Raw genomic sequence first — 16,986 nt, forward strand, 5'->3', positions numbered from 1 at the left:
TGATATCACTATGTGTACCTTAGTGGTTACTACTGTGTAGGTAGAGTTATGTCAGAGTTTCAATACGAAAAAAGTTTTTCCTTTTGCTTGTAACTTTGGCTCCATTTGAAGAACCTTCCTGAAACTTTAAAAAAAAAAAAAGCTCATCCACCTTTGCTCCTTCATTGAAAAATGTGCAGTGATCTGTCAAGCGAGGGCCAAGAAAAATGTTGGGGGGACAGGGCAAAACATTGATTTACCTCATTAATCTTTTCTTTGAGATATAGAATCAATGGCTGCAAGGAATTACAGCATCTTTGAGAAAATGTTAGACCTTTATTCAGAAAGTTTGTTTTTGTGATCTGGTGTAAATCCGTTCAGCCGTTTTTGAGAAAATAGCATTTAAAGAGGTGCTTGGGTTGGGGATGAAGAGGTTAAAAAGTTAGGCATATCGGGACGTTTGGTCAAGCATGAGACCAAAGGTACTAAAAATACAAAATCTTGGGCCTACTGATTGGCGGAGCAGGAATTTTCTCCTGTTGGCCATTTTGGTACTGAGTAACCAAGTGTAGGAAGCTGGCTCTGTTTATACTATACCAAAGTAAGGTATAGTGCGCACAGAGTCCAGTGGATCCCCTAAGGTAGGCAGAGGTAAAAGTAGATAGCACCTTACTCTCTATTTGTGCTAGTGTGGGCGAGCAGTAAGGCTTTATCAGAGGGTAGTGTTAAGCATTTGTTGTACACACTCAGGCAAGAAATGGTTTCACACACCCAAGGACTGAACTCTGACTAATTTGTTTTGTATAAAAATATTATTTAGTTGTATTTTATTTCTAGAACCAAGCAAGGCCTGGCACAGCTAAGTGTAAGAGTACGTTGTAAGAATAATGCAGTTGGATACAGTCGAAATGCAGTTGAATGCTTTTGGCTTGGTAACAGGTGAGTCAAATGTTCATAAACAGTTGAAATTACTATACAGTTACTTTGTGAGTAGTTTGTTTGATTACTTTTCAATTACTTTTCTTATTCAGTGTGGTATACCTGGATACCACATTGGGACATTTCTTGGATAAAGGTAAGTAATGCAATTGTTTATCAAAGCATACTTGAATAACTTTTCATAGAATTTCCGACTCCAAACTAAGAACTTTTTTCACAGAAAAGCAGTCAATGCAATCCTAGGTGAGGAAATGAAGTTATCGGTTTACAGGTAAGTACATCTTTTTGGGAGTTGGGTTTCTGGGTTTGGAACCAGTGTTCCCCAAGGGTTAAGGATGCCCTCTTGTTACACCCTCAGCGGCACTAGGGAAGCCGGGTGCTGAGTGCTGTAGACCAATGTTATCCAATAGGGGATAGGATGTCTCTGCAGTTGGTGGCTGCTCACGAGCAGGCCACAAGGTTGTGGGAGCAAAGGTCCTGGACTTAGGCTCAAGGCAAAGGGGGATACAATTTAACAAACAAGGTGCACCCACAGCGGCACAGGTGTTGTTTTGGTATCAGGTGCCCTGTTGTTTTTAATGGGGATTCTCTGGTTTCAACAAACACTGCAGGCTCGGGCACAAAGATCTTCTGGAGGCAACCACCGGTTGGAGCGGAAAGTTGGGATTTCGGGGGATGCCGGGACACCGTCGGTTGGGCTACCCAAGGCTGTGGGTCATCGAGTGCAGGGGTGTCTATTGGCGTTGGATTTTCCTTACCGGCTCCGGTCGCAGTCGGAGGGATCCTCCAGAAAGGGGCTGAAGGCGTCATCGGGAGACTTAAGGTAGGTCAGGGATCACCAGATCCCAGGTCAGGATCGCCGGGAGACCTCCTCAGGTGCAGAGTGGTGCAGAATCACAGAAATGGCCAGAGCCAGAGTCTGTTGGTGAACAAATCCGGTGCTCACAGGAGACAAAGTATTTTTAGTGAAGGCAGGGCAGGACCTTCGGGTTCTGGGGGCTGCTGGCTGCAGGACATGCTGTGATTCCGCTGGACCAGGTCGAAGTCGGGTCAGGTCAGTAGGGCTGGGGCCAAGTCAGTTTGTGTCCTCCTCTTCTTCCTTCAGCACAGCTCTTCGGTCCTTCTTCTCTCTTCTTATCTGAGGAGGCAAGGTTCGGGGTTGCCCCTAAATACTAGATTTAAGGGTGTTTCAGGTAGGTACAGGTTGGGACCAATGGGTCCCTTCCTTGGGGAGTGTACACCCCCTATTATGCCACCCTCCAGTGGGAGCATGGCTTAAGTCTCACTCTGGTTGGCTGGGTTCCCCCCATCTTCAACATGGCGGGGACTGAGAGTTGTGCTTCACTTCGCCTCCCCCACCTGAGCGGTGGAGTTGGCAAAGGTGGGCACACATCTCCTCCTGTCTTGCAAAGGGGTGGTTCAAACGCGGCAAGCCTTTGAAGCTTCCCCTTCATGGACCATATCCATCCTGGGGCAGGAGGCTAGACAACTCTGCCCATGATGTGCTTTGTTTCCAGACCCCAAGAGCGGGAGGCTCGCGACCCAGGTGTCCAGAAACATGTCTGGGGTGGCAGCTGACGAGCAGCCATCAGCCAGGACACTAGAGTTAGGTCATTTTTCTGGGGGCATCTCTAAGATGGCATCAGTGTGGGTTTAATGGGCTGAGAAGTTTGATACCAAACTTCCTAGATTTCAGTAAAGCCATTATGGTGCTGTGGAGTTCGTAATGACAAACTACCAGACTATATACTCTACTGCACTTACAATGTCTAAGAATGGACTTAGGCACTGTAGGGGTACAGGGCTCATGCACCTGTACGCTCACCACTGGTATAGTGCACCCAGCTGGAGGGGTGTCTTTCGTATGCCATAGGCAGTGGGTTTTAAGCATAGCACACAGGGATTCTTGCCATGTCGACTCTTCACTTTTCTCTGCACCAAAACACGCACCCTGCTACGGCAGTGTATGTGTGTGTTAAGGTACAGGACCTCTAAGGCTGGCACAATAAGTGCTGCAGCCCTTAGAGGCCTTCTCTCGTCACAGGGCCCTTGGAACCTAGGGTACCTGTTACAAGGAACTTACATGTGGCCAGAGAGGTCCCAATTAGGGGTACACAATACAGTTTTATGCAAAGAACATAGACCCTGGGTACCTGGTTGACAGGAACCCAGGGCACACTCAGTCAAAGAGCATCAACATCCGGCAAAAAGTGGGGGGCAACCATGCAAAAAGGGGCACTTTTCTACACCAATCAATCGGATTTGCTGACTGCAAGTCAGAAGATTGCCTGCACTTAAAGACTTAGTCCTCGTGTCATACAAAGCTTTAAAAATATAGAATAAGAGGACATAGTAGGAACATCCTGACACCCCAGAAATTCTAATTATTTTCATTTAATGATTAATTTTTCAGTTGGCGAGTACTGTGGTACTCTTATGGGATCCAGCACTGCCTTCCCGTGAGGTACTCAAGCCTCACTTATATGGTTCGACATTATATACACAAATTTCTTAGAGGAAGCATGCCTAGTACCACAGTACCATGGTGAATAAAGCTCGGGATGCGGATACAACGGTACAAGGAAAGAAAGAAAAGTTTGGCAGACAGCGGGGTTGAGAGCAGGGCAGCGCCAGAGGCCAGTCCCTGCAGCCAACCACATGCTGTGTTTGAAAATGTTTCGCTTGACCTACGCAGTCATTGCGCTGACTGAGTAGAGTTCACTACCCTTGAGAGACCTCAGCCCCATTAGGTGGGCAAGCTTAGTCAGGACTGAGTGTGTAGATTGTGCGTAGAGACGACTGACTCCAGGAACCCAAGCCCCATTTGGTAGGCATTACCCTATTAAGCATAGTTAGACTGTGCGTAATGCCCACACTCACCAGAGACGCAAGCCCCATTAGGTGGGTAATCCCCTATATGCACTGTTGGACTTGGCCCTTCTTAGGGAGATTTCTCTATAACCTTTTTTCCTCCTGGTTTTTGCTGACTCTCTTTTCATGACCTTAGGACCGTGGGCACTTTCCCACTGTACTGCAGAGGGAAAGTGCACGTGCCCTTCCTACACATGCCAGAAAGGGGTGCCTACTTCCTTTTTTAAGTGTCGTACCAGTGAAGTGTCCTGTAAAGAGGTACACCACATACCCAGAGTCGGTAGTGCACTGGCTAGTAGGGGGACGCAGCACTGATAGCGCCATCCACCAGAACAGCCTGTCAAACAACATGTATCATGCTCAGCTTAGCCTTTCTCACTCATTAGCCAACCCTAAGGGGTCTTTCACTACTACCAGAGCATCCATAGGGTAAGTCCTGAGGACGAAGCTCAGGGTAGGTGAGGGGCTTGGTAGGGACACCTGCTTGTTCGTTGCCCGTGTGGGCAAGAACCCCCTGTAGGAAAGTGCCCCTTTTTGTATGGTCGCCCCCTACTTTTTGCCTGATGTTGATGATCTTTGTATAAGTGTGCCCTGGGTTTCTGCTAACTATGTACCCAGGGCCTGTGGTCTTTCCGTAAAACTGCACCTTTGCACCCCCAATTGGCACCTCTCTGGCCACATTTAAGTCCCTTGTAAAAGGTACCAGGGAACTGTGACCAAGGAAGGCCTCTAAGAACTGCAGCACTGTCGTGTAGTTCCTATATCTCCTATACAGGATCTGTGAGTTTGGATAACAAACTGTGGGATTGGTGACAGACTGATTCTGTGCACCCCCACCGGATACGTTAGCCTGTCTGTATCAGCTAGCTCACAGTGCCACTAGAATCTCCTCTTATTGGGGAGAGAATAGTTCTTGGCAACCTCAGAACAGGACAACCCTGCTCCCCCAGAATCATGGAAACAATATACTACTTTTCGCTCAGTCACTAGTGCTCACTTAGTTTGTCTCAGAGATACACAGAATAAACAGTCTGGGTGTTTCAATAAGAATTTATTGAACAGTTGTTATTCTAGCTTAGAATAGATGAGCTGTAACAACCATTAGACAGTCGCAGAGATATATGATTAGCAGTACAATGAAAGTAAAGGGATGGTACAGTTCTACCATTTTGCAGTAATCGTGAATATATACAAGTACATAAAATACATGATAAAAATGCGTACTCCTGCGATGCCTCCCTAACTAGATGTCCCTAATTGTACCTAGCATCTGTGTAGGTGTTATGCCCAGAATCCCTCTAGGATATAGTCCACCCCATTACCGGAGAATTAGAGAATGTGGAACCCTGTCCTGGTCTTCTAGTTGGACACCCTGTGAGGGATGTTAGACCACTGCTAGATGGAGGGTCTGCATGCAGGAACCTCAGCGTCTCTGGTCAGTGTGTCAGCTGGGAAGTCACGGTCTCCTCTGTCTTTCTAAGCAAGACATGATGTATATATACCCATAGGTCTTCCCAGGGGTCCTACCTTGCTGTGTTACTGTGTCGGCCTAAAGGATGACGTTGGGCCTGAACTTTATACAGAGATATTACACAGATGTCAGTCCTGTTAATCCTGCTGTGCTTCCATAAAGCCTCATGCATAATGTATGAGATTCGAACTAAGGAAAAGATTTCATTTTGAATGCAGTGTCATATCTGGGTAAAAGGCAAGTCCCTATGAACCGTTATGTAGGTAATGTAGGGAAAGATATAGGTGAATGGTTGCAGTGTTACCTGCGCCTATATAGGGTACCTATATGGAATATAACAGCACATATTGTGCCACCCTTAGGGGCCTTGTAAATTAACACACACACCTTGCCCTTGCAGGCTGCGTGTTTTGGTGCAGAGAAAAGTGAAGGATCAACATGGCAAATATACCTGTGTGCCATGCCTACAACCAACTGCCTGTGGTATAGGTAAGACATCCCTCTAGCTAGGTGTACTATACCACTGGTGAGGGAACAGGTGTATGAGCCATTTCCCCCCACATTCTCTAAGTCTATCCTTCGACATTGTAAGAACAGTAAAGCCATTAAGAGTATATGTTCTGGGAGTCTGTACGAACTCCACAGCACCATAATGGCTTTACTGAAATCTGGGAAGTTTGGTATCAAACTTCTCAGCCCATTAAACCCACACTGATCCCAGTGTGGGATTTAATGACAAATGCATTCAGAGGGCATCTTAGAGATGCCCCTGAAACACGACCTAACTCTAGTGTCCTGGCTGACTGGCTGCTCGCCAGCTGCCATCCCCAGACATGTATCTGGACCCCTGGGTCGAGAGCTTCCCGCTCTTGGGGTCTGGAAACAAAGCACATCCAGGGCAGAGGTGCCAAGCCTCCTCCCCCAGGATGGGCAAGGTCCACAATGGGGAAGCTTCAAAGGCTTGCCGCCTTTGTGAGCTGACCCAGCCATTTGCTGCTCCCAGCAACTAGCCCCCACCGGTTCTGAGCCCCCACTTTGGGTGGAAGAATCGGTGGGAAAACCAAGATAGGAGGAGAGGTGTGCCCACCTTTGCCAACTCCACCCCTCAGGTGGGGGAGACAAGGTGAAGAACAACTCTCAGTCCCTGCCATCTTGAAGATGGGGGGACCCAGTCAACCAGAGTGAAGCTTATTCCCCCTCCCACTGGAGGGTGGCATAATAGGAGGTGTACCCACCCCAAGGAAGGGACCCATTGGTCCCAACCTGTACCTACCTGAAACGCCCCTAAATTTAGAATTTAGGGGCAACCCCGAACCTTGCCTCCTCAGACAAGCAAGAAGAAGAATAACCGAAGAGCCGTACTGAAGGAAGAAGAGGAAGACACCAACTGTATTGGCCCCAGCCCTACCGGCCTGTCCAAACTTCGACCTGCTTCAGTGGAATCCCAGCATGTCCTGCGGCCAGAAACCCACCAGAAGCCGGAGGACCTGCCCTGTCTTCCCTATAAAGACTGTCTCCTGTGAGCACCAGACTTGCTCAAGAAGCAGGCTCTGGCCGAATCCGCGAGTCTGCACCAATTTGCACCAAACGCCCATGGCCCGAGTTCCAGTGGCCCAACACCACGAAGAGGTCTCCCCAGGATTCCTGACCTGGGATCTAGTGATTCCTGACCTACCTCAAGCCTCCAGACGGCGCCTGCAGCCTCTATCTGGTGGGTCCCCCCCGACCGCGACCGGAGCCCGTAAGGAAACCCAACACCTCAAGACACCCAGGCACCCGACGCCCCACGGCATTGGGTGGCCCAACCAACGGTGTCCAGGCAATCTCCTGCATCCCAACTTAACTCTTCACCCAGTGGTCGCCTTCAGGAAGCCTCCCAGCCCAAACCTGCAGTGTTTGTTGCGACCAGAGATCTCCCATAGAAACGAACAAGGCACCCGACGCCAAATCAGCACCCTGCACCCAGCCTCCCCTGTGGCCAGGTGAGCCTAAACCTAGGAGCTTTGCTCCCTCAACCTTGTGGCTTGCCCAAGAGCAGCCACCAACCAACAGCCCCCTATCCCCCATAGGCGAACATTTGACCTCAGCACCCTGCACTCAGTTGCTCGAGTGCCGCTGAACGTGCTGTTTGAGGCCATCCTTGTCCCTGGGTGAATCCTAGTTCTAACCCCAGAAACTCAACCCTTAAGACCGATTGCTTACCTGCAAACCGATAACCTAATTTTTCTCCATAGGATTGCATTGACTGTTTTCCGATGAAAAAGTTCCAAGTGTCGAGTTCTGTTTGTACGGAAACCTAAGCAACTGTGTTTTAATGCAAAAGTGTTTTACTTACCTTTGTCTAGAAAATGTCCTAGTGTGATATCTAGGCATATCACACTGAGTAGAAAAGGTAACCTAAAAAGTACTCTAAAGGGTAATCTGAAAAATAATCCCAAAGTAATTACAAATACCTATTGGGCCCGATTCACAGAACCAATTTAAGACAAAATCCTAAACTTACTACCATTTTGATATTCACAGAAGGTACTTACTCATTTCGGTATTCACAAAAGTTAGGAGTCCTAACTTTAGGACTCCTAAATACCTTCTGTGAATACCGAAAGTCTTAAAGTTAGGATTTTTCTAAGTTTAGGAGTAGTAAAGTTAGGACTCCTATTTTTAGGACTCCTAAACTGAGACAAATCCTAACTTTAAGACTTTTGGTATTCACAGAAGGCATTTAGGAGTCCTAAAGTTAGGAGTCCTAACTTTACTACTCCTAAACTGAGAAAAATCCTAACTTTAAGACTTTCGGTATTCACAGAAGAAATTTAGGAGTCCTAACTTCTGTGAATATCGAAATGAGTAAGTGCCTTCTGTGAATACCAAAATGAGTAAGTGCCGTCTGTGAATACCAAAATGGTAGTAAGTTTAGGATTATGTCTTAAGTTAGTTCTGTGAATCGGGCCCATTGTCTTTAAATATGTTACAAACTTGTAACAAAGTCAATTTCATCCAGCTTGCTTATTTTGAATAACCTGTTTTGAAAACTACAAATCTACTTACCTGTAACAAGTCCTGTTTGGTTCTAAAAATAAAATACAAATAAAGGAAGTTTATTTATACAAACAATTGGTCTGACTTCAGTCTTTGAGTGTGTGACATCATTTCTTGCCCGAGTGTGTACAATAAACGCTTAACACCACCCTCTGATAAGGCCTTACTGCTCTCCCACACTTCCACAAATAGAGAGTAAGGTATTACCTACTTTAACCTCTGCCTGCCTTTGGGGTTCCACTGGACTCTGTGCATGCTATACCTTACTTTGGTGTAGTATATACAAAGCCAGCGTCCTACACTCCCATGTAGGTTTTCCCTTCCTAGGGGGTCGGCTCACTCCATGGGACAACTCCTGGGTTTTACGAATTCTCTTGTTGTGGCCTTGGGGCCTGGAGCACTTGCCCACTGTAAATGCAGTGTGAAAGAGCATGCGCCCTTCCTACACACATTAGAAAGTGGTGCTTACCTGGTGGTTTTAAACATGCCTCAAACCTGCCATTGCAGGTCTGTGTGTGCGCAATTGCACTTCTGCTCAGGCTGGCCTTTGTAAATCACTAGCCATCATGAGAGGACCTTTCTATACTACAAGAGCACCCTAGGTTACGTCTTAAGTGGTGAAGCGAGTAGAAGGTGAAAGGCTGGGCAGGTACACGAGTGTTCCCTGCCCAGGTAGTGAAGAATACCCATGTGTGTTTTCACTACCTATGAGGTTTGCTCTTCCCATAGGTTAACATAGGGGAATGGTTAAAATTACTTCAAGCTGTAATAGTGGTTTGCAGGGGAGCAGCCTCATAATGTTGCCTATCATTAGGTTCACAATGACAAACCCTTTCTAGTGGTAAAGGTGGTTTTGTCATTAATAGCTTAGAAATGTGGCTTCTAGAAAGTGGGTATTTCTCTGCTCTATAACGTTTTATGCGCCTTTTGGATGGACTCCAGTCCACACTGGAGGCCCATATCTCAGCATTCCCCAGCGACAGCTATAAAACATTGGGCATGCAACTTGAACAACAGATCTTTGCCATTTGAGGGCTTGGGTGGATAAAGAGGTTTTGACACCTGGGCTCTGGAGCCAGATCATGGCCCCACTAAAGATTAAAGATCTGCATTCCACTGCCTCATGGCAGACAGGACTGAAATTTAGGGGAGACGTCTGTGGTTCCAAGGGAGACCCTTTGAACCTCCACCAACTTCAAAGTCACACAAAAGTAGAACTACTTGTGCCATACTTCTACCAGTATCAACATGCACCGGACGTTGTGCCTTATTTACAGGGAGGTACGGAATTTGCATCTCTTCTTTGTGTGCGACCGGAACGGTCTGGTGCGACCCGTATGAATGTGCACGTAACATCGTGCCCGGATTGCCTAGGTGAGAGTATGATGGACGTGTATCTGACGGGGTGCCTACTTCTTCTGAGAGGCTCCCCTGCTTCATTCCCCATTATCGACTGTTGCCTGTTTGCTCTCAGTGCGGCAAACCAACTGCCCTCTCCTCACCTGGCCCCTGATGACATTATGTGCCAGGTAGTATTGACTGGCTCGGGCCTGGGTATTGAGAGTAACTGACTGGGTTGATGACCTGCTTCTGTTTGCTTTCGGAAGCATTCCAAGAGACTGCGTGACCCACCTGTGCTTAGCAGAACTGGGCTGGTACCGGAAGGCCCTTCTGGAACCCTTTTGAGTGACTGACTATTGCCCTCAGCCTGCTTCTGCTCCACATCCTGGGTGTGAACATCCCGAGTGGGTGCCAAACCCCGATTTGACAACTGCAGCCTAATTAGTCCTGCTACCTACCCCCACCTGCTTCCCTGGAACCCTGACTAAGTGTGGCATCAGCCACGGGCAGCCTAATATCCGGGGCTAGTGCTGGTTATCTTCCATCTGTGGGTGTAGGACAGTCGGGTGAGCTGGAAGCTGGAGGGAGGCTTGGGCCACGGGGTCTGCAGTGCAGTGTGCTATCAATTGACCTGCTGGGTATCAGTACAGCGCATTAGGGTGCTGAGTGCATATGTGTGCGAGAGCGTTCTGGAAGGACCTGCCTCATATCCATTGCACCACGTATCGGTGCATAGTGAGTGTGTGTGTGGGAGTGACAATCTGTAGACAGCCTGTGATTCATGACACTGGCTGGCGGTGTTGTGTTGCACGTTGATTTCTTGCCAGAAGAACACTACGGTTCACACTATTTTTACCCCCACGGAATTGGCTTGTGGTGCTGCTAAAAAGTGGTATAACTCTTTGTATGTTCATATTTCTGATATTGTTGTGACTCGGCTGCACCCTCTAACTCTGTGGTTTTGAATTATAAGAATTGCTGGGGTGGGCTTGGGGTTGACAACTTGTTGCACTGCAGAAGAGTGCGGGGGATAAGAGCTTTCCCGAGAGAGCATATTATTGATGTCATTCCAACACGGTTGGGCCCAGTAGTGCTTGCAATGTTTCCAAGTGTGATTTATGCCCCGAAATACATGATGTTCATGTTGTGTTCATTATTGTGTGCGTTGAATACAAACATTATTTACATACATTCTGTGTGAAGTCGCTTTTGTGATGCTCAGTGTCTTCATTGTGAGTGAGTGCAGTGCCAACGCTGTACACATTGCCTCTGTGATAAGCCTGACTGCTCAGTGCCAAGGTACCCAAGGGTGAGCGCAGGTTATACAGTGTGTGTAAACACCTGGCCCTGATGGGAGCAGTAGGTTCTGCCTGGGGCCTCGCCTTAGCCAACCAGGAAGCGCCAGTTCCAACACACACGCTCTGCGCCGCTCTTCATGGGGAGCCCACTCCCTGCAGACGCCCAAGTCCAATTAGGTGACTGAGGCACAACTTCCCGGAGGTTGCACTCAGTTTTATTTCACGTCAAAAAATCCTAAAAAAGGTAAAAGTGACTTTATAGTTAGGGGTGGTAATAATTTGTTAGTTTATGTTATATAAACCTAGAAAGGCACTGAAAATAACAATGGGTAAAGTGGAATTATAGTTAGTTTCTGGTAATAATCTTTCCGTAAAAAAAAAAAAAAAAAAATACGAAAACGTTCTAGTGCGGTTATAACTCGATGAAAATGTAATTTCACTCAACTATAACTGGTAAATTTCAGTGTTTATTTTTAGTTTAAAATTATATATTTACCTAAGTTTAACTTGCACCCCGCCATGCAGTGCTTATGCCCACATATACAAGTCTGAAAAATAACTGTGCACACACTGATTTCTGATGGAGATGGCCAAGTTCAATTGCTTCAGTTTAGAGAAGTTAGAGTATGTACAGTAGGAACTAAAACATTATGGGTGGGGTGTAGAAGTGAAAAACAAAAAGAAGAAGAGGTGCCCAAGTGCTAATGCCCATAGATGGCACAGCTACCCCAGAACCTGAAGTACAGAGTAAAAAATGATGCTGCAGCAGTAACACATAAGCTAAGTAGACCGCTACTGGTAAGATGATAAAGCTTCTTTTGTGGTATGAGCTGTCAAGCAGCACTGACCTACAGGGGTCAATATAGTACTGACATCTATCAAGGCGAGAAGCCTTTGATGTGAGAGAATAAGATGTGTGTGTTAATGTCAATGGCACTGATATACAGTCTCATCTTGCGTTGACGCAGCAGAGCATAGCCAATTAGATCGCTTGGAAGAAACACTGGAATTAAATCGCTTTCACATTGAAAGGTGGTTCTGGATTCAGCTATGGTCCTAGGGTACTACACAGAACTGTGACCAGAATACAGCACCAGGTCCTGTTCATAACAAGGGGGGATACCACTATTTGGGTTGAGAGTCAGCGGCATGATCACAAATGTATTAAATAGCCACTGATTTCAAAGTAGAATACGCAAACGTCGATACTGCTGTTGTACGTCTACCCGTGTGATATTCTCTCTAAAGCTAGTCTCCCATTCTTCATTAGTACACATAGCATGAAGTTAATAAACTACCATTGGCACCACATCCAGCTTGGCATGAGATATAGAAATATACTCAAGAAATAGGTGGATTGTCTAAGGATTTTCAACTGGTCAGGAACAGTACAGAGGACACACGAGCATCAGTTTTTTTAACTTGAGTGTTCATATCGCACTGGCAAAAAAGGTTATCTGGGATTAATTTGGTTCCTATTTCTCCTTCAAAATGTGGGTCAACGCGAGAACTTTACAATCAATCGATGCCAAGTAGACCTGAGGAATGTGGTGTCTCCTCTGGTCTATTGTTATTCTTTTATAGATGTTTACATTTTCCTCAAGGGTTACTTCTGTATCTCAAATAGCACTCTGTCTTCCATTGTGCTCACCTGCAGTGTCTCCAGGGTCGCTTGGCTGCGTTCCATTTGTTCGGTCTCCTGAGCCACTTTACCAGCAATGTTCTTGTACAGCTTTGGCACAGCAGGAGGAACTTTCAGGTCCTGGCAGTGAGCAAGAAGCCTAGCATTGAAAGAGGGACAAGCATAGTTAGCGCCAACATCTATGATCTACTTACGCTGGGGTGGACCGTGCACGCCGGACCTGATTTTATAGAACAAATGAGCACAGACAAAGTGGTCCAGCACAGAGATAGGATTACTTGTATGGTCATAATTCAGGGTCAGAACCAAATGAAAATTGATGCATATTATGTTGGGGAAAACTAAACAATTCCCTGCTTAACGGCAGTGAATGGATTGACAGAGCAAGACCAGCTGCTGCTCCATTCAGCAAAGATAAGTCAACATTTTGATCCTTAGCAAACTTAACTAAACCAATAGCCTCATCGGCCTTGAGTACTACTTCTTCACCCGCTTGTAACAAAACATGATATTGCGCATGTGCACCCTCTTCATTTTGCCGCGGTCTATCCTCCAGGCAGGTGACTCGCGGTTAAAGTTTCTCACATTAGTCATGAAGGCAATCCATGAGCCCTCCCCTCACTGCTATGCTACCTTAAACAGCATCTACACACCCACCTGCGCACTGCGCTCAGCTAACCACCACCTGTGACCACCATCTTAAGGCTCGCTGTTCAGCATCCTTTCTCAGAGCCTGTTTCTCACACAGACCGTCTGCACCGGAACACTTTCCTCCTAGATCGGAGCGGACCATCCTGGTGCACAGCATTCAACAAGACTTCCCAGATCCTCTAATAGGATTCAACACAAGGGCTGGTGGTTTCAGTATTGACTCAAGAGCGATGAACCACATAGTGATATCCTCAACCTCAAAATATTTAGGGACAATCCCTTTGGGAATCTTGGACTCTGCAGAATCTGACTCCCTATTTATTATTTTGCTGCCATTGGAGATGGGTCCTAGGCCTATACCCTCTATGATGCCACCCTCCTGAGGGAGGGGGCATAGACCTAGCCCTGATTAGAGCCGCCCCCCCCACCTCCTCAAGATGGCGGGGACTGAAAAGTGTGCTTCACCTCGCTTACCTCCATCTTAGGGGTGGGGTTGGCAAAGGTGGGCATACCTCCTATCTTTTTTAATTGTCCCACTGGTTTTCCAATCTAAAGTGGGGTGTAAACCAGGTGCTGCCATCTGCCACTAGTAGCAAAGGCTGGGGGTCGCATTACAAAGGCGGCAGGCCTTTGAAGCTTCCCTTCTTCGAGCACTGGACCATCCCGGGAGAGGAGGCGCAAGACACCTCTGCCAAGCTTACACCCCAGCCAACCTAATTTGTGCCACATTTTGTGATTTTTAATGAATGTTTTGTTTTCCTCAGAATATCAATTACCAACAATGTATCATCTTCACTATTCTCACATGTCTCTGTGCGTCTGAAAGTGTGATTAGATGTGTACGATGAATATGTTATTCCTTGTAGGAATGTGATAATGTTTTATCATTTTCTCAGATGTATAATAAAAACTAATTTTGTATTTTTGATATAACCATTTTAGTCGTTGGTCCTACTTTGACATTATATAGAATCATCATATTGTTTATGTTGTTTGGTTGCCTTAATGCTGCACAATTATTGTCTTTCCCTACATTAAGGAACCCTATCCTCTTAGTAGGGGGCCTCTCTCTTTACATTAAACCTCTGCCAAGATTATGCATTGTTTCTGGTCCCAGAAACCTGTCTTGTGCTGGCTGTCTGCCTTCAGACGTTCAGAACAGGATTGGTAGGGGTACAGGTACAATGAATCCCAAACTGGCATCAGTGTGAGTTCACTAAAAGATGTAGTTTGGTACCAAGCACTCCTGTATTCAGAGAAGCCATCATGCTGCAGTGGAACTCGAGTTGTTGAGTTCCCAGTCCATGTACTCTCTATGGCTTCACTGGCACTTACAATATTAGGAAATGGGGCCCAATATTGTAGGGGCACATCTGCTCCTAAAGATATGCCCTGACCGGTAGTATGGGGCACCTTGACTTAGGGGTGTGAGGCCTGCTAGAGGGGTGGCTTACCTATGCTACCAGGCAGTGCTAGCTGGTATGGCATCCACGCAGGGTGCCATGTTGACTTTGTCGTTTTTCACCTCACAGGGGCATGCAGATGGCAAGGGCAGTAGCATGGTCCCAGTGAGGGGGGTCCAAAGTGACCTTCTTCAGCTCCTAAGCCCTAAGTGCCCAGGGTACCAGTTACAAGGGACTTACAGGAGAGAAGAACTTTGGGAGTTTGTTTTAGGGAAGGAGCACTGGCACTGGGCACCTGGTTGGCAGGGACCCTGGGCAATACATTTGAAACCACATCAAAACCAGGCAAAACGTGGGGGGCTAACCATGCAAAAGAGGCACTTTCTCTCAACATGTTTATGATGGTTACAAAGAAGTAGTCTAAAATTACAGACTGCCACACAGAATACATAATTGGTTAGAAATGTCTGAGGTACCAGGGCCTTTGTTTCTTCTTCAGTAAGTCCACATGTTCCCCCACAAGGGAAGGAGGAGTAGAGCGTGTTCATCAAAGCTCCCGAACGGTGGTTTGGAGCGAAATGTTTGTTGGGCCAGATTCTAGGACAACTCAACCCAAGCATTGCTGTCACCGGACAGTTCTACATCTAGACACTAAATGAGCGGATGAATAGCTCAGGGTCTTCAATAGGCAATCCATTCAATCCATTACAGAGCGCTTGAAATGAGATGATCAGTAGAAGGAGCACATCAGAGTTCAAGAGTGTCTTAGAAGAGTCAAAGCTCTTCCTCAGAAGAACCTGTGGCTGTCGGGATCCCAGCCTTGCGGCGGCCTTGATTACTATCACGTACCTGCAGCTCCACAAACAGGTCATCAGCGTTGGTTGACTCCCTAAAAGCATTCTCCTGAGCTCTGTCACCTCCATAATGGTCCCTTCCCAAGTGAAAGGTATTGACTTGAATATTAACTTTTTTTCGAAATCAAAATGTCGAAAAGAAGACTGCGAACCTCTGTGACTCAGGCAGATTTCACAGTTCGCTTTCTAGCCATTTTACCTGCCCCTTCCCTTCCAGGACAGACTGGAAGGTTACAGATAATCAGGCCATGAGTAATAAGCTTTTTCACCTCAAATCTCTTACATGCACCGTAGTCACTTCCTTCTTTCCTGACTTCAGCCTAGATCCAACAACTAACTAGTCACCTAACAGACAACCACAGTAGCTTCTGTTTGTGCCGTTATAACGCCTCCTTTACACAGGAAGTGGTTCACAAAAACCTAAGGAAAATAATACTCTTCCATTCCAAGTAAAGCTTCCAAACATTCAATAGCATTGTTGAGCTGGATGTAGTGGCCACGCACTACCTCCAGGGAGGTCGCCACCCAATGGAACCTGTACATTTGCGATATATTCATATTTTTGTACATATATTCCCTGGAAAGATAAATTTGAGTACTCTGGCATAATCCTGCCTCAGACTGCACTTACAATGTATGAATATCTTATGAAGTGAATTATTAAGAGTTATCAAGAGAAAAAAGTCTAAGCCAATTTCTCAACCAGGGGACTCAAAGAGAATATTGAATTAAAATAGCACTTATCTTCTCCACAGTAGCTTTGGAAACAAGAATATGCCCACAGGAGATGTGCCCACAGAGTACCTGCTCAAGCGATATGATCAAAGTTCTTGGGTCCAAGCAACTGGTTCCACTCCAAAAATCAAGTTGATAACTTGCTATTTAATGCAGTGCCCATTAACACGGATATGCCAGTTTAAGGCCATGTAAATAGCAAGTGATATTATAACCCACGTTAAGACTTACAGAGATCAACTCCATTGTGTTTTGAAGAAGTTTTACTAAGAGAGGATATCAAATGGACTAAATGTTGCAGGCACATGATTAACACCTGCGAGAACCTGTATTTATCTTCACTCGGCTTTAATAGATGTGTGTCACCGACGGAGCTATAATAGTCTTTGATGAGAAGATCTAACAGGGATTCATTTACACAAATAAAATAACACAAAACTGCATTAGAACTGCGCAAGTGATGGGCAGAGACGAGGATTTGAATGGTCAGTCAGTCATAATCACTTTATTCGGTTAATTAAAACCATAAAAGCATACTACAAGAATAAAACGACAATAAAACATGAGCAACAGACAGTATCTGTTAAACATGATAAAAGATCTGAATCAGGGGCTTTACATAATTACAATTTTAGAAATTTCTTGGACATAATAAACCAATAGGTCAACATACAATTCATTATGATTAAAAAAATTATTACATACCAGATCATGAGGTCTCCCTGACAGCCGCGGGCAAAAAACTGGCAAAGTTAAAAGTTTC

At 46.0% G+C, this 16,986-nt stretch overlaps 1 protein-coding gene across 8 annotated transcripts in view; it reads right to left on the reverse strand.

Moving 5' to 3' along the window:
* CENPQ (centromere protein Q) overlaps positions 1-16,986 on the reverse strand; it is a 227,049-nt gene that overhangs the window by 22,533 nt on the left and 187,530 nt on the right. For all 8 annotated transcript variants that reach the window (XM_085651752.1, XM_085651751.1, XM_085651749.1 and 5 more), the window contains one exon: positions 12,590-12,719. In XM_085651752.1, the coding sequence (XP_085507878.1) occupies positions 12,590-12,719 (130 nt within the window). The remainder of the gene's footprint in view (positions 1-12,589; positions 12,720-16,986) is intronic.

This window comes from Triturus cristatus, chromosome 4_1 (genome assembly GCF_964204655.1).
Source record: "Triturus cristatus chromosome 4_1, aTriCri1.1, whole genome shotgun sequence".
Taxonomy (NCBI): Eukaryota; Metazoa; Chordata; class Amphibia; order Caudata; family Salamandridae; genus Triturus; species Triturus cristatus.